Below are 22,379 nucleotides of genomic sequence, written 5' to 3' on the forward strand. Positions count from 1 at the left end.
CTAATTACATCTCTTAAGTCTCACAAATAGTGCCTTCTTTGCCTCAAAAGCTGCCAACATTTAGAAGGGCCGCATGGTTTTTGCCATCACTATCCAAAACCTCGAGCTCCTCTACCCAGCTTTTGTGCCGATGTTATCTAAACCAGAAATAATAGTGAGGCATGAGCCATTGCTGAGAAGAATTACAAGAGACTTTATTCACTGAAATAGGTTTTGCTTTTTCCACCAATAAACTACCTACTTCTCAGATGTTAGAGCTGCAGTATGGGTAATCCTGCATTCTCTAATTCCGAAGCTCAAATTGATTAGACAGCCATTTGTAGTCCTCTTGCTTTCTTACATGAATCTGATGCATAGTTCCAGCAGTTTTTACTTTTGCAACTTCTGTGGATGACAAATGAAATCAAGATACACTAGTGGCAAATGCTCCAGCATTGCGCTTCTGTCAGAACCTTGTTAGTAGCAGGTCTGGTCTTTAGGTGTTTGACTTGTTGGGCTCTTTGTGAATTTACAGAAACTATATCAATACAGATTTCCTAGGTCTCTTTTTGCAGTATGGATCTTTTCCAGATTCAGAAGCTGCACATTGGTTTATTATTCTGCCAACTAGTGGATGGGTCTGGAAGATTCTCTACTTTCGTGTTTTTATTTTTTATTATACGGTTTCTTTTGTCCAAGCACTGTGACCTGTCCATTCAAATGAGACACAAACACTTGAAAATAGGTACACATTGTTAATTTATTTGATATTTGGTTTTAAATGGCCATGTATCAGTCATTGGGCTTGTGTGAACCCCCTGTGACATCGAAGGTAAGGTCGCAATGCTCTAGTTTGGTGTTGCCATTTTAGGTTGTTTTATTCCCACCTTTGGGTTTGGAAACAGTGCTGTGCGCTCCGAGTCAACAATCGTCAAGACACTGAGGAACATCTGTGAACTATGATGGTGAATGTATAGCCTGGGTTTAGCTGTAAACCTGCTTGTCTCAGCAGTATTCTTCCTCCAGAAGGGATGGAAAAACATTTAATTTAGGCTCATTCCAAAGTGTCACCATAAAGTAGCACAGAAGGCTGACCCAATTCATGAAGGATCTCAAGACCTGGACTGTAATCCCCCTCCCCCCTGCGCTTACCAAGTAGTGATTGATTGAAGGCATATAACATGCCTGCCAAAGGTTAAAAAGTTTCCAAAGATTGTAAAACGTGAGGTTTTATTGCCCAGAGCATTAAACGTGAAGGATCAATGATGCTGGGCACACTGTGGCATGTGCAAAATAGTTCACTGAAAGATCTAGGTCTATCAGACTACAAGTGGAGTATTCCTCTCTTTTGAAGTTCTGTGATGCTAAATTGGTAAATAACTAATGTGCAGTGACAGAGGTTGGTGTCATTAAACTTAATGGTACTGCCGTTGGTGGTTGTTTCCTTTTATCTGGTTCGAGTACAGCATGTCATGTACATGTTACTTTTGCTACATATTTTCTATTGTCTATGAAAGAAGCACATAATATAATCATCATATAGGATAATATAGCATCATAGTCATGTCTGTGAAGATGTCCGCCAACAGAAGTTCCTTTTAGCCTGAAAATCTTGATTTCTGACTCAACCCTTACCAAATCGTTTCTGATATGTAATGTTATTCATGTAGGCACACATTCGAATGGCTTGGATTTTCAGAAGCAACCTGTGCCTGTTGGGGGAGCAATCACTACAGCACAAGCCCAGGCCCTCCTTGGACATCTTCACCAGGTAGGATGAGGCAGTCATATCACTCTGCAAAAAGTTGAAACATTTTTTGTTTGATTAAGTAAAATACTTGCTTGCATTTTCACCATGTTAATGTCCTTCTGGTGCTGTGGAGTGAGTGATTTGGTATTTTACTGTTCTACTTCGTCCGAGAAAGTTATGAGACCAACGCAGTTTTAAGAGTCTGTTGAAAAGATTAGCCTGAGAAATTGCAGTGGGCTCATATATTGTATTTTAGTCATCTGTGGTGAAGAGTGCTCTACAACATATCACTAAAATTAGTGGTTTTCAACAGTAAGGAATCAGATAATCTTTCAGAGCGACTAGAAATGTAAGCAGATCCCTTTCCTTACTCCTTCTACGCCATGTCTTGAAGTCCTTTCCCACACTAGCCCAGGTTCCGGGACCTGCTCAAGAGGCCCTCTGCTCTTTGATATACATGAAGGTTGATAGAGACAGTGCACATGACTGTTAAATTTGATGAAGCTTGATAGAAACAGCCTTGCTAAGGCCCTCCTGTGCAAATTTGCTTTCCACTGCCTCGTGGCATTATTGGATGTTATGTCTGGGGTAAATATTGATTATTGCTTTTAATTATTGCATTTTTTTTATACTGAATGGAAGAATTATGCTAGTAATGCATGGGGTCATTATTTCTAATATTACGTTGGTATCAATATTGCTTGTACTGCCTGGGGGTATCAGTGCTAAACAGCTTGTGGTTTTAATTTCTTGTATTGCTCATGTTACTTGTTGCTTAGTCTACTGGGGTCTTTATTGCTTGTACATCCTGTGGTTATTCTTGCTTATGTTGCTTGGTGCCGTTTCTTCTACTGCCTTTGGTCTTTATGCTGTCTGGGCACTGAGAGCTGCTAATGCATTAGCACTGTATAGACTCATTACTGCATAAACTGCTTGGAGCAGTAGCATTCATAATGCTAGTGCTGCTTCTGTGGCCTTGTGGTGTTGTTACTTTAGTTGACTGAGATTATTTGTTGTGTTGCGGGTCAGCTTTTACGGCAGAGTATGTTTGCTTACACTTGCCAGTGATTTCTTATGCTGGTGAGACTCATTATTGCTTCTGCAGTGTAATTGCTGCTTGAGCTGCCTGCCTCCATGCTTATTGCCTCCTGAACTTTCTGGGATCATGGTCTCTGAGGTCTTTGCTGTGTGAACTTCCAGGCATTGTTGCTGCTTCAACTTCCAGGGCTTTGGTGGTGCTTGAATTTCCTGTGCACCATTGATGTCTTTTCTGCCTGGTGTGTGAGGGGGCGAGGCATTTGTGCTTGATCGTGAACATTTTAGGTTACACCCATTTCACTTTTCATTGTGCTATCCCAAAACTGTTACACTTGGATGTGCTGACAGCATGTGACTCAATCCAGAGTAACATTGATAGAGAGCTAACTCTTAAAGGTTGTAGTAGACGAGACATGTACTTGATCAGGGTTTTGGATATAGATTGTGCAACCAACATATTCATTTTGGATTCCGAATCCAAGCAGCAATGTTTGCAGAGTTGTGAACTCTTTTTGATAGCGCTGCTTGTCGATTTGAGCAATCTGGATGTTGTCCTCATATGTAGAACAATACCTGATCTTCCTGGTAGAAGGCAATCAATTTACCACATCGGAATGTAATCCGTGCACCAGAGAAGCATTACCCATCTCTTAGATGACTGATTTGCCTTTATTAATAAGAACTGAATAAGCACATACAGTAGAATTGTTGCTGAATGCTTCGGTCATGTCTATGTAATCCTTGGAGCTTTTGTGGAGTTGAGAAGGCTGTGTGTACATAGTAGAATATCACTGGAGGAAAACTAGAGCATAAGTCTGGTTGTTAAAAAAAAAAAAACCTTTGGCAAAATGCCAGCAAATTCGAAAGACCACTGTTTTATTTGTTGTGAAGCACAATTAACAGTTGTTCAACTCAAGACATCAGCTTGCTGGTTAAGTTTGTTCATTTTCGCTGGGAGGGATCCGAGCCCATCTACCAGCCAAACTGAGTAGTCCTGTGGTATTTGTAACTCTGCCCATCCATACTGAGGTCTGAACTCCAGAACCAGTCCCTTTTAGACAGCAGTGTGGCTTTCAGTCCTCCTTAAAAGCATTATTAAGGCATTTATTGAACCAGATCCTTGGGTGTGAGCAGACAAGCAATCAAGGGCCCAATTGAAGTCTAAGAATAATCTTTGCCCGGTCCTGCTCCTTTTTCGCCAGAAGTGTTAACCCTAGCAGGTTGAGAGGTAGTTGAAAGGTCCACTGTCCCTTTCTCTGACTTGAGACTCCCAGCTCCACCTTTTCTTTCTGGTAGGTCTAAAGACAAGAAGACTGTGGGTTGACACTTCTGTGTGGAAAAAGCAAAATGTCAAGGCTGTGCCTGAGAGGAGATCCCAGCTTGGCAACCTGTAAATAGAGATGCTGACCAGAGGGAGGATTTAACTGACATCTTAATCCACACTCACTGCAGAACCTAGGGTGAAATCTGCGTTGGGACGACATTTATTGAGCCCTTGCTGGCAAATTACTTGTCCATCGTTGCCTCCAACTAGTTTTTGAGCTCATCTCTGGCCTCCTCCCTGGGACAGTTTGGCAGGGTTGCTAGTGTGGACTAAAAATGTTGAAGCCACCTACTGTTTGTTCTGCATTTCCTGGAAAGGACTGTGTGCAGAGTAGCACAGTGGATATGTGAACCTGCTGTGAGAGGAGTTATGTGATACTCCCATGAATCGTAACACAACTGAAACAGATGCTGGCAATTTCCTCAACTCTGGCTGTTCTCCTCTGTGACCTTTGATCTCCACTGCATTCCAGGGATCCTGGAGTGGGGGCACCCCTGACACTTTTACGTATGATAATATAATATTACTTTGCGTTTAAAAAAACAAAAAAAAACTCTGAATTAACTGACACAAGCAAAGGTTAAAATAATGTTCTAGTTAGACATGACAAAAATATTTTTTTTGTTAATAAAAAAACAAAAAACCTTAGAAATTCACTTAAAAAACCCAGTTATGTTATAGTTAGGTGAGTGTCAGTGACAATGTTAACATTTTGAGCTTTTAAAAACACCAGAAATTCACGAGTTACCAGAGCTAACTATAACTTGCACACCTGCCATGCACTGCGTATTACCTCACACATTATTACATCATTCATGACCTGCTCAGTGACATTTATAACCTCTCTGATGACCTCTCGATTTACATCACCCAAGCTTCTTTTGTACACATTGCTCTATAAACTGGCATAGGATTAGAGCTATGAAGGTAAGCGCAAAATAGCTCAGAATAATATGAAGCATCGTTACTGCTGTCATACATGCATACAACCCTCATACATAAAGCAAGCTTGTGTTATGTGCAACATTGACCCTATGCCATATATTTCATGTGTAGCAAAGTTCATGTTGACTATGGACAACAAATGAAAGGGTAACCAATCCTGCACACAGTGTTCAATATGTATATAACCGTTCAGGGAAAACCAACTTCTTCTAGATAATCGGGCTCTGTTGCATAAGTAATGCTATACTATGGCCAATCTATACCTATATCAAACCCCTGACAGTCGCTGAGCCTACATTGAGAAATTAAGTGGTTATGTAGAAAAGTGGGTTCTGTTAACACGGTTTACTCTATGTAGATAGTGTACTCTGTACCACACTGTTTGTAGACAGTGAAACTCTGATGAGAGATACACCACAGAGTATGAAAAAGTATCTGCTAAGAACAGTGTACACTCTGTGCAAACCTTGTCCTAAGAGAGACTATTCACTTAAATTAACCATGGTCTGAAAGTTCTAAAGATCGTACTACCTGAAGCCTTCATACCGTGGTGAAAACTTTACAGATTTTTCAGAAGCAAATCAAGCACATGTACATAGGTTAGTACCTGGTGCACACAGGCTTCTATATTATTTAGAAATTCTCATGTGTCGCTGCTTCTGTCTAATAACTAAAGGCTGCTTACAATACTTGTACAATACATGTTTTACGTGCAAACTTTGCCCTATTGCAGACTTTCTCTGCAGAGCCATATAACTTGTGTGGAACTTGCTGAACACAAGTAGTCAGCTGTCACCTGCACACTGAATTAGTTTTCAATACAAGGAGTTATAACGTGTTCAATGTCTTTACACACCTAAGATGCATTAGGAGCACATGCGTTTTGTAAACACACCAATGAGCTGTGCACAGGCAGTACAACATTAGACAGAAAAGTAATATGATGGTTACCTGCCACTATGTAAACCATAAAAAAAAAACTAGCACACTCATTGGATGATGTCATCAGTGATGCAATTTGAGATTTCATCAATGATGTCATAAATATAACGTGAGTTATGTTATACCTGTGGTCATAAGCAATGTTTAGCGGCTGGGCTAACTGTAACTGGTGAATTTTATGTTTTGTTTATAAACAAACCTCTTTTTGTTCACACCTAACTATAACATTACACATTATATATGATTTCAACACAATCCTTACAGAAGAGACGACGCATAAACCGCTATGGAATTAATCCAGATTTAATGAATACACATGATGAAAACAGCATTATCCATGCATTCAGTCTTACTCCTTGATCACAACCTGAGGTCAGGCTCTAGGTTAACTGGTGACAGGGTTCCTGTGCCAAACCACCAGTGTGCATGGCTGAAAGCTGTGCGTGGCAGGGGATGGCAAAGGGTTGGGTGCTGGGCCTGGCCTCCAGCCTTGCACATTGCTCCCGCTCCACATGGCCGAAGGCAAAGGTTGGCTGCTCATGGGAGTTTGGATGCAGGGCCTTGCCAAAAGCGGTGCACATTAATGGTTCAATATTAAGTTCTAAATAAAGTGAAACTTACTGAAAAAGCACAGTAAAAACGGAGTTATGTTTTTGGTTCAAACACGACAAACTATAGCTATTGCCTATAACGTTTGATCACATGGATGGATCTGCGCAATGATTGAATTGCAGAATGGCAATTTTCGTGAACATCCGTTTAAGGGACAAAAAGTTAAGGTTAGGCAGGCGGTTAGAAAGATTGTGTTTTCCAATTTTATCTTGCTTAGGAAATTTTGCTGGCACCTGTGGCAAAACGGTAAAACTGTCCTCAATGTGTGTGTTTATTGGTTTGGTTTAAATCTGTTAAGTAATTTGAGATATATGTATTTTAAAAAGTTGGTGAGTGGGCTTGAAAGAGTTAACAATTTTGTATATCTTTTATCTTTAAAACTGCATTTCTGAAAATCACAAATCTGCTCATTCACACATTCACATTTTAAACTTTTCTTAAATTGGATTGGCTGAGGAAGGGGAATTTTTTCTAGCCATCTTGAAATTCACAATAAAGAAAAAATCAAATTCCTCCCTTTGAGGGAAAATACATTTCATACTCCGTGGACTGTAGATGAGCACGCCAGAGAATGATATTGAAAAATGCTCCAAAAAAACCAAAAGGTTTTGCAGTGATAAAATTGTGGTTTGGAGGAAAATCACAAACTTGCAGTTGACATTTTGTGAGCATCATTAAAGGCACCATTTTGTGCAAAAAAATATATATTTAATTGTAATAAAATATGGGGAAAAGGTTTTCAGATTATTATTTTTTTTTAAAAAGGGGGGAATACCTGCTGTGCATAGCCAAAGGATATTTGTAGCTGGGGATGGCTGCCTATAAAGGCAACCAGTGGTGGGACAGAACCCTGTGGCGGGTTGGTTGCAGGTCTTGGCCGAAGTTAGTCGGAGTTGATGATAAAGTGAATTTAAAACAAAAAACTAGAAATTCACTAAAAAAAGTTAAAAATTAGTTATGATTCTGACTCCAATGCGAAAACAAATGCTAAAATTCACCATTTATGGTTAACCGTGCACATCACAGCGAAATGTGCCCACTGTGCTAATGCAACACTTTGCCAATGGCACAGGAACAAAAGCCAGACTATCTAGAGAAAAACATGGTGATAACCATAACTCAGTTTTATGTGTGTTTTTTCAGTGAATCTCTCTCTCTCTCTAAAAAAAAATACAGGTAAAGTGAAGTTAAGGTTATCTTTGGTTATTACACCTCAGCATATGTTTGGTAAAAAACAGAAACTCACCTAAAAAACTATAGTTAAAGTGCATTCATCATTATGGAATAACACTGAAAAACCTCTGAAATTCACAAGAGGTTGTTTGCAGTCTTTCACCAGGCCCAGATTTCTTTGTGGATTTCAAAATGTAATTCACCGTCCCAGCAAGTGTCCCTATCTGGTACTACAAATGTAGGGTAAGCTTCACTGACCTTGCCAGATCTGTGGTTCTGGAACCAGGTCTGAGATTCCAGCTGTAAGTCAGCAATGTTCAGTGCCACTTTCTCTAAATTGGCGGCCCCTATCTGGGATTGTTGGAAACCTGGGGACTTGGCTGGGGTCAGTGTATCCAGCTGTTGTTTCTGCCAACATTGATGCTGGTTCTGCGAACCTGGCTACTGGCTCTGCAAAACCCACAGCAAAATGGCTTACTTAGGATGAAAAGCTCCTAGGGCCAATAGGATAAAGTACAGGTTTTAATTTTTGAATTTGCAGAGTGCCATGAACCGGAGTTTGCAAAACTGTTATCTAACTGTCCCGATAATGCTAAAATGTAAGCACTTCGTGCTAAGCCCTATTTGCATAAAGAATCCAAAGTGGATGTTTTTGTAAAGTGAATGCTAATTTGTTGAACGGCTCCAAAATTATAGAGAAATCAAAAAAATGCATTTTAGGATAGCCAGGATAGGATAGCCATTTATTAAGCGCGAACGAATGCCGAAGCGTCTTGGCGCTGGTAAGTAGAGAGGTACAGCCCCATCTTAGCCCCTGGTCATATCAAAAAGCCGTGTTTTTAACAGTTTTCTGAAAGTTAGATGACTGTCTATTAGTTTCAGAGAGCAAGGCAGCTTATTCCAGAGACTGGCGGCATTAAACGAAAAAGCTCTGCCGCCCCATCTAGCTTTCCTGACTCGGTTTAGCTTAAGAAGGCGTCGAGAAGAGGACCGAAGTGCTCGACCCGGGGAATAGGGAGTAAAGAGCTTCTGGACCTCCCTAGCTCCCCCCCCAAACACAGCCTTGTGTACTAGGCATAAAGCCTTAAAATCTATACGCTGCTGGACCGGGAGCCAGTGCAGTGCCTTGATTCCCTCGGCGACAGACTGCTCTCTAGGGACGTCTAGCAAGAGTCTGGCTGCCGCGTTCTGCAAGACCTGCAATCTCCTCATCAAGGTCTTGTTAATTCCTAGTAATAGTCCATTACAATAGTCCATTCTGGAGAGGACCAGGGCCACCACCACGTTCCTGCGTAGATCAGGTTTGATAAAAGGGAAGATCTTCCGCAACGTCCTGACTAAATATGAGCAGGAGGAGGCAAGATTACTGACATGGGCAGAAAAATTGAGCTGCTTGTCAAACACCACTCCCAAGTTCTTGACCTTAGGTGCAGGGCAGGGACATTCACCAGCTTCTGCCGGCCACCAAGAGTTATTCCACACGTGTCCCCCGCCGAACTCTATTATCTCGGTTTTCTCCGTATTGATTTTCAGACAGTTTTCTCGCATCCATCTCATGATTTCAGACATACAGCTATGGAACTTAATAGCCGTGTCCTTTGCTTCTTCACCAGCGGATACAATAAGCTGGGAATCATCCGCATAGGAGATGATAGTGAAGCCATGCGCCTTATTGAGCCTGGACAAAGGGGCTACATAGATGTTGAAGAGAGTAGGAGATAGAGCAGAGCCCTGTGGCACTCCACATGGTAAGTGAAACGGGTCGGACTGTAGACCATCCCATAACAGGCTCTGCTCCCTACCCTCCAAGAAAGAGGCTAGTAGGCCCAATGCTGTCCCCTGGACACCAAACTCCTGGAGCCTTCGAATCAGCATCTTCTGGTTGACTGTGTCGAAGGCAGCCGAGAGATCTAGCATCACCAGGACTGCCTGCCCTCCCCCATCAACAATGGTACGAACATTTTCCGCTGCCATCAAAAGTGCTGACTCCGTGGAGTGCTGGGCACGGAAACCATGCTGAGAGGAGTCAAGTAAATCGTGGGACACCAAGTATGCCGTCAAGGAGTGATTTAGCTCCTTCTCCAAAATCTTAGCCGCCATGGGCAAAGCGGCAATGGGCCGATAATTTTTTAGGACACGGGGGTCTAGTGTAGGTTTTTTTAGCAGTGGCTTGATTATTGCCCTCTTCCAGCTTGCAGGATAGCAACCGGACTGCATTGCTATATTAATTACTTGAGATAGCTCCTCTCCAATCACATCAGCAGCCAAATGAAAGACTGATGGTGGACAAGGATCTAGGGGTGATCCTGAGTTAATTGAGAGGATCAGCCTACGAGTTTCCACCACCGTAATCGGAGCAAACACTCTGAGAGCCGTAGAGCCCATAGGGCCAAGTTCCTTGCTCTGCTCGCCCCACTCAGCACTAGGGGACATACTACTGAACTCATTGTAAATGGTCTGCACCTTCTCCTGGAAATATACCGCCAGCTTTTGGCAGGTTTCCAGGTCAGGTCGGTAGGTATTATCCTGCGGCGGTTTGGCAAGAGATGTTATAGTTTTGAAAAGCTCCTTGGATGAGTTGCCAGCCTTCCTAATTTGAGTTGCAAAATAGTCGCTTTTGGCTGCCACTATTGCATGCCTATAAGCTACAAGAGTGGAACTATAAAGTAATTTGCCCTCAACACTATAATCCCTTCTCCACAGCCGCTCGGCTCTCCTACATGCTCCCTTCAAAATCCTAAGCTCGTTGTTGTACCATGGCGCGGATGGTTTGGCTCTCCTAGAACCAAGCAGCTTCTGCGGGGCTACTATCTCTACCGCCGCCGCCAACCAGTCCTTAAAGAGCAACGACGCCTCTGTAATATCATTAGTGTAGGAGGGACGTGAGCCTCCCAGGATAGGGAGGAGCTTATCAGTGGTCACCTGTGACCATGGTCTGATCATATGTTTCTCTGCCCTATGGCCTGGGGGAGTAACCGATATCCCGGTCATGACAGTAAAATTCACTGCCATATGATCAGACCAGGGAAGCGGCAAGGTATTGGCCACCTTCAAATCTATATTATTAATAAAAATGCCGTCTAGTGTGTGTCCCAAACTATGAGTGGGGCTCGTGACCATTTGAATAAAATCCATTGCTGCAAGATTGTCAACTAGCACGGCCACCTCAGACTGATCTGCGTGTTCTAAGTGATAATTAAAATCACCGAGGATCATAAAAGGATGGTGATCTATCCGGGATTCTAAAAAATGCATAAGCATTACAGGGAAAGTGGACTTGGGACCTGGCGGGCGGTAGAGTAAAATTCCTTGGAATTTATACAAATTAGCAACATAAATAGTAAAAAACAATGCTTCAGCGGGGAGGTCAAGATGAGTTTCCACACGCAATTTGAGCTGTGTAGAATGAACAACTGCTATTCCCCCTCCTTTCTTATCTAGTCTGTACTGGAGGAGACCACATACCCACTGGGCAAAGCAATATTCCAGTCTGGACCGGATGTATTATCAGTCCATGTTTCAGTCAAAAAGATTAGATCATATGCCCCTTTCTCAATCAAGTCATGGATTTGATAACTGTGTTTGTGAAGCGACCGAACATTTACCAAAACGCAACTGAGCGATTGGGGCGGTCGAGACCTCATCAATGGAAGGGGCCTTGCCAGATTCGTATTCACTGGCTCTTCTCCATGTTGCCTGTCCGATAAAGACTGGTCACCCAACTCCCTGTAATACTTCCGGGACTGGACATTACACACAGAACATGCTCTTAGCCCTGACGCCTCACGACACAGATCCCAGTCATGGGGCCTGCATGGGGCGTTATCCAGACCCAACAGCTCAGATCTGCTAATGGAATTACAGCCAATATTGAGCAATATAAATAGAAAAATTATTTACAGCTCACATCTTAAAAATATGTGTAATGAATTACAACATCAATGGGGACATAACATTTTTCTTCATTACTTTGACTCCTTTTACAACCTAGTTTAAAATGAACCAAGTTGGCAAAATTCAGGTCTTACATCATCACATATATCGGTTAATCGTAATATGTTGCACAGAGAGTTTAGACCAAGAGGGGAAATACCCAACTGCTGTCTCTATTCCAAGATGAATATAATGAATGTTTCTTGGCATTAAAGTTGCTCATTAAACTAACTAAAACAGATAAGTGCGGTGCAAACAAAGGGCACATTTGCCAAATAAAATCAACTATAGAATCAGTCAGTAGGAAAGAAATCAGGTATCCAAATATAGACAGATGTCAGCCCAATTCTTTACTGATAATCAAACTATCTGAGAATGTGGTTTGTAAATTAGTAATGTACTTGGATGCAAGTTTTGTAACATATAATGTTCTATTACCAGCCTTCGGATGATGCTCAGCACAGTCCATGCCACTATTACGTTTTTGGCTTTGCGCAAAATGTCTGGCCAGTGGATATAGTTTATCTACATTTGAATGTCTCATATCTGTTCTAGTATCTCCTTTTTAATAGGGAAAATGCTGCTTCCAACATATTTGCAATAAAGGCATGGCAATACATTTGCAGTATATGTACTTGCTGCTTGCAGTTGCCACAAGGAACATTATGCACTTCTGTTAGTTCTATACTTGGATGCCTTACATGAAATACAAATGTGGAATCTTTTTCTGTCATTTAACCATATTTGGCTGCTATTTTAGTGTAAGAAACTATGTACCAAATGATCATTTAGTGGTCTCTTCCTGTGTGTGATCAAAGGGGTGGGGTAGTGTAAAGCTGGTCTCCAATGATATTGCCTGATGTAAGGACGGGCCAGTGTTTCTTCAGATGCTATCTAAGCCTTCCAGAGAGGAAAGGGTGATTATTCTGTCTGCAGGCACTCGTGGGACACTTTCTTTTTCAACAAATTATCAAACTGGGTTTGTCGTTGAGTAACACCTTTTGTTTCATTGCTTCACTTGAGACATTTTCTGCATGTCGTCTTAAGCGATGTATCTTTATCAGTTCGAGGCATGTGAGCTGTAGATCACATGCTGTGCATAGCTCGCCATCTAGTGTTGGGTCCGGATGTTTGCACTTTGTTTTTCTTCGAAGAAGTCTTTCCAGTCACGAGGTTCGGACGTCTATTGCTGTGCTCCAGTTCAACACCATTCCTTCGTTTTCCCTCTGTGTGCAAGGTTCTCGCCCTTGACTGTATTTTTTTCAATCGTGTCTCCCTTTCTATCGCGTATCATATTTACTTACTTAAACTAATCTTTTGATCGGAAAGCTTGTGGAAGGCCGTCTAGCCTACCCGCGTCGGGCCGACCCGCAGTCGATGTACTGTTTTCCTTGTGTCTGTCGGGATCCATCTGTATATCTTGCGGAGCATATGGAGGGTGTTGAAGCAGGTGGAAGAGACAGCGTTGGCTTGTTTGGTCATAGTGAGTTATGAGCCGAGGATCACTTTCAGGTTGCGTGCGTGGTTGGTGGGTGCGGGGGGGGTCCCCAGTGATGCGGGCCACCAGGAGTCGTCCCATGCTGAGGGGTTGGACCCGAGGATAAGGATCTCCGACTTGTCTGTGTTCAGCTTAAGGTGGCTATCCTCCATCCATTCGGTGACGGCCTTCATTCCCTGGTGGTGGTTGGATTTGGTGTTCAGGGGGTCCTTGGTGAGGGATAGGATTAGTTGTGTGTCGTCTGCGTAGAAGATTATGTTGAGGTTGTGATGTCGGGCGATGCGTGCGAGGGGCGCCATGTAGACGTTGAACAGCGTCGGGCTGAGGGAGAATCCCTGTGGGATGCCACAGATGATCTTGGAGGCTTCGGATCGGAACGGGGGGAGGCGGACTCTCTGGGTTCTGCCGGAGAGGAAGTTGGAAGTCCAGTCCAGGGCCTTGTCTCGGATCCCTGCGTCGTGTGTGTAGTGTGCGGTGGCAGCCGGTGTTGAAGGCGGCAGAGAGGTCCAGAAGGATGAGGGCCGCCGTCTCGCCGTTGTCCAGTAGGATCCTGATGTCGTCTGTGGCGGCGATGAGAGCTGTCTCAGTGCTGTGGTTGCTGCGGAATCCTGACTGGGAGGGGTCCAGGATGCTGTTGTCTTCGAGGTAGCGAGTGAGCTGGATGTTGACTATCTTCTCGATGACCTTAGCTGGGAACGGAAGCAGGGAGATGGGCCGGAAGTTTTTGAGTTCGCTCGGGTCCGCCTTGGGTTTCTTCAGTAGGGCGTTGATCTCGGCGTGTTTCCAGCTCTCAGGGAAGGTTGCGGGCTCGAAGGAGAGGTTGATGATGTTGCGCAGGTGGGGTGCGATCCGGAATGGATTGTGCCCATGGTCTTGATTGTGTCCTCGATGCTCACGTTGGCCCAGGTTGTCAGGGGGTCGTGGTCGGTGGGATGTGGTGGGTCCGGCGTGTTGGGGTCTGTTAGGGTCCTCCGGGGGTTGAAGCTGTCGTGGATGTCGGCGATCTTGCGGTGGAAGAAGGTGGCGAGGGAGTCGCACAGGGCTTGCGATGTCAGGATGTCGTTAGCTTCTGGAGTTGGGGTTGGAGAGTTCCTTCACGACGATGAAGAGCTCCTTGCTGTTGTGTGCGTTGTTGAGGCGGTTTTTGAAGGAGGTTCTCTTGGCGGTCCTGATGAGGTAGTGGTGGTTGCGGATGGCGTCTTTGTAGGCTGCACAGCTGCCCGGCGACTACTCGCTGTGCCATATGTTCTCCAACTTCTGGCAGGTGCGCTTTGACGCTAGGAGTTCCGGGGTGAACCAGCTGGCTCTCTTGCTGGTGTCTTTGAGGGTTTGTTTTTTCAGCGGGGCTAGGGTGTTGGCGCAGTCGTTCATCCATCGTCTGAGGGTGCGCGCACCATCGTCTGAGTTGGAGGAGTTGGTCGGTGGGTTGAGTGCGAGGTTTGTCTGTAGTTGTACTTCGGTGATTTTGCCCCAGCAGCGGCGGGGGATCTGTAGGGTGAGGTGATGTGCGACGGGTTTCCGAAAGGTGAAGTGGATGCAGTGGTGGTCGGTCCAGGTGGGTACGGAGACGTGGCGGAAGGAGACGTGTGGGCTTGAGGAGAAGATGGCGTCCAGCGTGTGTCTGGTCCAGTCTGAGGTTGTCTATCAGGGTGGAGGAGTTGCTGTTGTTGTTCTCCAGATGGAAGTTCAGGTCTCCGAGGAGGATGTAGTAGGTGGAGGTTAGTGCGTGCATGCTGATGAAGTCGGCGATGGTGTCGCAGAATTGTGGTCGGGGTCCGGGTGGTCTGTATACGAGGGTGCCTCTTAGGGTGGTCTTGAGGTCCGTGTGGATCTGGAAGTGCATGTGTTCGGCAGTGCTGAGAGTGTCGTCGGTGTTTGTTGAGACCCTCATGGTCTTCTTGTGGACGATGGCGATTCCGACTCCGTTGGTGCGGTCTCTGCGGGCAATCTTGTAACAGTCGGGGATGGCTATGGAGATGTCTGGAGAGGAGGCTTCGTTCATCCAGGTCTCGGTCAGGAAGGCGACGTCTGGTGATGCGGTGTCGAGTAGGTCCCAGAGCTCGACGGCGTGTTTGCGTGAGGAGTGGATGTTGATCAGGATGCATCGGAGCTGGTTGTGTTCTGTCGTGGCGGGAGTCTCTGTGTCTTTGATGCAGGAGAAGCTGCAGTAATGGCAGGCGAAGGGACCATGGGTGTGCTTCGGAGTAGCCCTGCAGCAGGTGGGGGTTCGTCCTGGGTTGAGAGCGATGAGGGTGCTGGCGTCGTATCGGAGGCGGTCTTCATGGCTGGTGCGGGGGCCAGGGGTTCTGGCGCTGGGCGCGGTCCAGGCGCGGACGGGCGCAGATGGGCTTGCCTTAGGCGCGCCTTCGGCATAATTAGAGTACTGCTCCCTTCACCTGTTCAGAAATAGATTATCTAAGCTGTGGGAGAAGCAGATGCACACATCAGTTCCTCTCTTAGGTCTGAACAGTTGTTCTTGAAACATGAATACATTCTCATTGAGGCAAAAGTCAATCATATGGCTCAACGTTTCCACATAGAATGTTTGCAAGTCTTGATCTCAACAAGAATGCTTAATGCTGGTATATGGGCTACCTGCATCTCCTGGCCTCATTGTGAAACATTCCTCCTATCCCTTATAGTTTTCTTAATGAATCCTTACTGTCCCTAACGTAGGAAGGCAAGGTCTGAACTTAAGAAATCAAATATTGATCAATATAGATTGATGTGTTCTCTTACTCACTTTAATTTGCAGCTACAGCAGGTTGTTGTGGGCTTCATTGTGAGTTCTTATGGGCCTTCTATAAAAGATTCAAAATAGGGGTACTCTAGATATCTTGTTTAAGATGCATATATTCCCCAAATTCTAAACACCCCTAACTTTCAAGTCAAAAGATCATGATTCTCTCTCACAATGTTGGGACGCATGTCTTTGGTGATTGGTTCACATCACCGCCCATCTAATTGTCTGTGGACCATGTTAACAGAGATTTCTTTAGACTTCACAACAACATTACCTCCTTTACTAGATGATGTGGTAATACGACTCCTCATTTTTAAGACTAAGACCCTTTTTAGGCCAAGATTGAAAACATGAAAGGATAAGCCCTTCCTGAGCCATCGTATGAATAATTTTGCATTTGCATTTTAGTTTCTTACCTGTCCGTGTAGTTTTGCAGCGTGAATCTTTCTGGATTCACTATGCTGTGCATTATTCCGCCATCTAGTGGTTGGGTCCGGAATTGTTGTATTTCTTCTCTTTTTTTTTTCTTTTTTTCGTGGCCCAGGTGGGCGTCGACATACCACCATTTGGTGCCTTTTCGTGACGTTGATGCTCTTCCTCCGGAAGCTCCCACCTTTGGTCGCCATCTTAAGATTATTTTTTTCCGCCGTTGGGTCTGGATCGTCAGTGAAGGAGCTCCACAACTTTGGAGAGCAGAATCCACGGAAAACATGAAAATCGAAAAATCATCCTAGACATACCGGACTACGAGTCACAGGGACGACGAAAGAGGAGAAAAAACATTGAGAACTTCGTTTCTACGGAGAATGCGCACAGGGGGGCTTTCTGGGCGTGGCGATGGACAAAAAACCCTTTAAATTCTGCGCCAACTGCCGCCACAAGTACGTGCAGAAGGACCAACACCCAGTTTGCAATCTCTGCCTGCCGCTCGACCATCGAAGCGAGGACTGCAACGCCTGCGTGGCATTCACCCCAAAGACCCTCAGAGTAAGAGAGAGGCAAAGAAGGGCAAACTAAAACGTGCAGGGGACACCTCAATCGCTCTGAGATTTGGGCCTCTTCAGTGGAGAAGAGGACAACATCACCGAAGGACGCCACAGCTGTCGAGGTCGAAAAGAAAATGCTGAAGGAGGTAGGAGTCTTCGAACCCCAGGCACTCCACGGATATTCGAAAGAGTGAGTCCAAGTCCTCAAAAAGAGCATTGCTGTCGAAAAACTCGATGTCCACAACTGCATCCAAGGACAAACAGCCCATCGGTTCCTTTGACCAGGACTCACAGACTGCGGAAAACCAAGATAAGGATATGGCGTCGAAGAGTAGTCCCGAAAGGGACTCTTCGATGTCGAAAAATGAAGGGTTGAAAGCGGCTACGACTTCCACTTCGACAACCGCTAAGAGAAAGGCCGAAACTCTCGACGCCGACCACGAGTCTGGAGAAGAAAAAGAAAAGGCTCGAGGCCGAAATGGCGAGCGTCTTGCAACGCAAGAGGGACTTCGACGAAAAGATGAGGCAGTTCACTATTCCGCCGAAGCCCACGACCGAAGCCCAAATGTGCGTCGAGGACCTTCAACCACCGACGACACCAGAACCAGTCGAGGAACAGGAGGAGGAAGACCTGTATAACGGTGATGTCGAAGGTGAGGAAGACTAACAAACTTACCATGGCTCGACATCCTCGGAGGCGCAAGACTTGCAGTGGCAGGATCTCGACGCTGAATAACCGGAAGAGGGAGTAGAATCTCGCTGCTGGACAACATAGGATTCTATAACCAGGTCATTAAGAGGGCTGCAGACACGTATGGAGTGCAGCTAGAGGAGGAGAAACCTCAATCATGCTTCCTGTTGGAGACATTGTTACTATCCCAGACAAGAAGCCAGTTCCTACCCATGCTTCCAAGTGTGCTGGACCAGGGAAAAGAGGCCTTCAAGGATCCTGCTATGTGTAAAACAGTAACTCCAAGGACTGATAAGAAATACAAACACTCTTCTAAGGACCCTATGTATATTAGGGGATCAGTACCAGCAGATTCAATCATAACATCCACGGCTAGCAAGAGGGCCAATATACCCACAAATACTGGACCACCTCCAGACAAGAAGAGCAGGAGAATGAACCTATTGGGGAGGAAAATGGAAAGGAGTTTGGCGATCAATGGTGCATTGCCAATTCTAATGCGCTCATCAACATGCACGCATACCAGCACTGGGAGGAAGTGGGCGAACTTTTAAAACATCTGCCAGAGCAATACCAGAGAAGGGTGAGCCACCTAGTAGAGGAAGGAAAGATCATGGCGAACACATGTCTGAAGTTAGCCCTGGATGTAGCAGAGACATCAAGCAGGCAGATGATGCTGGGGGTAACTGAGAAGGCATGCCTGGCAAAGCATTTCAGGCTTCAAGACTGAAGTACAAAACAACATCCTCAACACACCCTTCAATGGGGAACAGCTTTTCGGGGCTCCAGTTGACGAGAAACTCAATCGGCTCAAGAAGGACAATGAGACAGTTAGGTCCATGGGAGCACTACAGTTCAGAGGAATGAGAAGGGGAACACCTTCAAGAAGACCAGTGGGTAGGGGGAGCCACCAACCTGTGTCACCACACCAAACCTTCCAACAGGGTTATCAAGTAGGTAACCAGGGCCAACAGCAGGGACAGCAGTAGCAAAACTGGCAGTACCAGCCTGAGGACAATCCTTTCGAGGGCACGCACGAGGAAGAGGAAACGGACAGAGAGGGGGTCAACAACCCACATACAAGTGATTCCGCTGTAAGACCAATGCACACCCAGTCAACATCTCTAGGGGTGCAGCAAAGGATAAGACAAAGACAACAACTAATTCAAGACCGACAACAGTTCCTCCAGCATATAACACAAGTAGGAGGCAGGATAAAACACTTCTTCCAGGAGTGGAGGAAGATCACATCAGACAAATGGATTCTAAATCTTATACAATACGGTTACTGTATAGAGCTAGAACAACCACCTCCAAACAAGAGACCGAACAGCAGAGTACACTCGGCAAAGGATTGTTCTCATTTGCTACAAGAAGCACAGGAACGTCTAAACAAAAGGGCCATAGAAATAGTACCATACAAGGAACGGAACAAGGGTGTCTACTCCACCTACTTCCTCATACCAAAGGTGGACGAAACCTTACGACCAATTCTGGATCTAAGGTTCTTAAAAACAGGTTCATAAAAAATCAAAGATTCAAAATAACATCTCTTCAAGAAGTAATACCCCAGATACAGGAAGGGGACAACATGGCAACCATCGACTTAAAGGATGCTTATTTACACATCCCCATCAACAAGCACAAACATATATTAAGGTTTATGATCAACAAGACTCACTACCAGTTCAGTGCTGGCATTCGGGCTCCAATCCGCACCAAGGGTTTTCACAAAATGCCTGGCAGCAGTAGCAGCACACTTAAGGAGGCAAGGAATACATGTATACCCGTACCTCAACGACTGGCTGGTAAAAACAAGCTCATACAACCAATGCAAGCTGCACATGCAAGAGGTCATACAAACACTAGTCCAACTAGGGTTTTCAATCCATTGGGGAAAGTCATCAATCGAACCAGAACAGGTGAAGATATTCTTAGGAGCGGAGATCAACACCATACAGGGAAGGTGTTGCCGAGCACAAAAAGAACTTTGGCAATATCTTTACCACAAGGGGCAAGCTCTGACAGTGAGGACAGTGAGCAAACTGATGGGAATGATGGTCATGCATACATTTGGTCCCAAATATACGCCTCCACATGAGACCATTCCAAGAAATGGATCCAACAACAATGGTCACAGGCAACAGGGAGTTGGGAAGATCTAGTGGTTGTCACGCAAGCAGTACAGAAATAAATAGTGTGGTGGAACAAGAAGAACATAACAGAAGGAAAACCATTCACACAACCAACTCCTACAGTGACCATCACAACAGATGCCTCCCAGCTGGGGTGGGGAGCACACACAAACACCCTCGTAAGGGGATTGTGGTCACAACAGGATGCGATAAAACACATCAACTACCTAGAGCTGAAGACCGTGTTCCTAGCCTTAAAATCTCTTCAGAAACAGCTGTACGGACACAGGGTACTAATCCAAACAGAGAATACAACCACCATGTTCTACATCAACAAACATGGAGGAACACAATCAGTGATACTATCAAGGCTAGCACAGGAGATATGGAGATGGGCAATTCCAAGGCAAATAGACTTGCTAGCAATACACCTACCAGGAAAGAACAATGTGGAAGCAGACAGACGTCAGCATCCCATTAATGGGAAATCAACCAATAAGAAGTCCAGAAGATATTCAACAAATGGGGAACTCCGCAAATAGACCTATTTGCAACACACCAAAATGCCAAAACTTCGCATCCAGACAACCGTGTAAACGGTCCCTAGGGAATGCGCTATGGATAAGCTGGTCAGGGACATTTGCCTATGCTTTTCCACCGATACCACTGCTACACAGGGTACTAAACAAATGCATAATCAGCAACATGACGCTATTACTGATATCACCTTAGTGGGCCAGACAAACCTGGTTCTCACAAATCATGAAGATGGCACAAGCACCTGCACACAGGTTCCCCACAAGAAAGGACATGTTAACGATGCAAAACGGAAGGGTGCTACACCCAGAGCCAGAGAGCCTCAGCCTAGCAGCATGGCTCCTGAAGACTTAGCTTGCACACCTCAAACTACCAGCAAGCACAATGGTGGTGCTAAGAGAGGCAAGGAGGCCGACCACAAGTAAGTGCTACGTAGCAGAGTGGAAAAGATTCTCCAAATGGTGCATTAAGGAGAAACTACAGAGAAGGATTACCAAGGAATCAACAGTACTGAAGTACTTGACACAGCCACTACAAAATAAACTATGCTACACATCACTAAGGGTGCACTTAGCGGCAATAGTGGCTTACACAAGAGGAGAAACAGGGAAGAGTTTCTTTACTTCCCAAGTAGTTAAGAGATTTCTAGAAGGGGCAAAAAGGATCGCAACGCCAAACAGAATGCCACCTCCAGCATGGAACCTCAATGTAGTGCTAACTCAATTGATGAAGACCACATTTGAGCCTATTCGTAAAGCAACACTGCATATGCTCACGCTAAAGACAGCCTTCCTAGTAACTATCACATCACATCACTACGAAGGGTAAGCGAATTGCAAGCACTAACACTGCAAGAGCCCTACCTACAAATAAACAATGACCGTGTCTTTTTTTTGTTTTTGTTTAAGGTGGTGTCAAGGTTCCACATAAACCAGTCAATACAAATACCAAGTTTTTCCCAAAAACCAACCACAAGCACAGAAAAGGCGTTACACACACTGGACGCCAAGAGGGCAGTAATGCACTATATAGAAAGGACAAAAAAATGCAGGAAAACAAAGCAATTCTTTGTGTCTTTTGCCAGCAGTTTTCTGGGACGACCAGTTACCAAAAATACCATTGCACGATGGATTGCACAAACCATACAATTCCGCCACAAACAGGCAGGGCAAGAATTACAAGGGGCAATACATGCTTACTCAACAAGGAAGAAAGGCGCAACAATGGCGTTTCTAGCAAATATGCCTATTCAAGACATTTGCCAAGCAGAAAGATGGTCCTCAGTGCTCACGTTCACTAAGCACTACTGCGTAGATATTCAGATGAACAAGGAAGCACAAGTGGGACATAAGGTCTTACAACACATGTTCAGTAACCAATGCTCATCTTCCACCCATCCACCACAAACCTAGCAAACCACTACAAAGTCTATGCACAGCATAGTGAATCCAGAAAGATTCACGCTGCAAAACTTATAGTTTCTTACCTGTCGGTGTAGTTTTGCAGTTTGAAGACTTTCTGGATTCACTAGCGATCCCACCCTCCTATGCCAGAAAGATGAGACAGGAGGAAGACATTTAAAACTGGATAAAGACTATTAAAGAGAAAAAGCAAAAAAAAAAAATCCGATGATGGTGACCAAGGGTGGGAGCTTCTGGAGGAAGCGTGTCGACATCACGAAAAGGCACCAAATGGTGGTATGTCAACGCCCACCTGTTCCACGAAATAAAAAAGAGAAGAAATACAATTCCAGACCCAACCACTAGATGGCGAAATAATGCACAGCATAGTGAATCCAGAAAGTCTTCAAGCTGCAAAACTACACCGACAGGTAAACTATACATTCCATTTTCGTTCACTTTTTTAACCATCTTTTGAAATCTAAATCCATTAATAATTTCATCCATCAGTAAATCTTTATAATCTTCACCCTCGAGATCAGTAAAAACGTCTCCTTCAGCCAAATCTTGTAAAGTGCATAATACATTAATCTCGCTGTTGCTGTCTAGTTTTGTTTGAATATTCAGTTTATCACTGTTTCCCCTTTTCCTTGTGACCTGTGTGCTTATAATAATTTAAATTGAAAGTTATCC

At 44.6% G+C, this 22,379-nt stretch overlaps 1 protein-coding gene across 8 annotated transcripts in view; it reads left to right on the top strand.

Moving 5' to 3' along the window:
* Positions 1-22,379, top strand: part of POU2F1 (POU class 2 homeobox 1) — a 668,152-nt gene that overhangs the window by 273,457 nt on the left and 372,316 nt on the right. For all 8 annotated transcript variants that reach the window (XM_085621115.1, XM_085621114.1, XM_085621116.1 and 5 more), the window contains one exon: positions 1,650-1,750. In XM_085621115.1, coding sequence (XP_085477241.1) covers positions 1,650-1,750 — 101 coding nt within the window. The remainder of the gene's footprint in view (positions 1-1,649; positions 1,751-22,379) is intronic.

Source organism: Triturus cristatus, chromosome 8 (assembly GCF_964204655.1).
Source record: "Triturus cristatus chromosome 8, aTriCri1.1, whole genome shotgun sequence".
Lineage (NCBI taxonomy): Eukaryota > Metazoa > Chordata > Amphibia > Caudata > Salamandridae > Triturus > Triturus cristatus.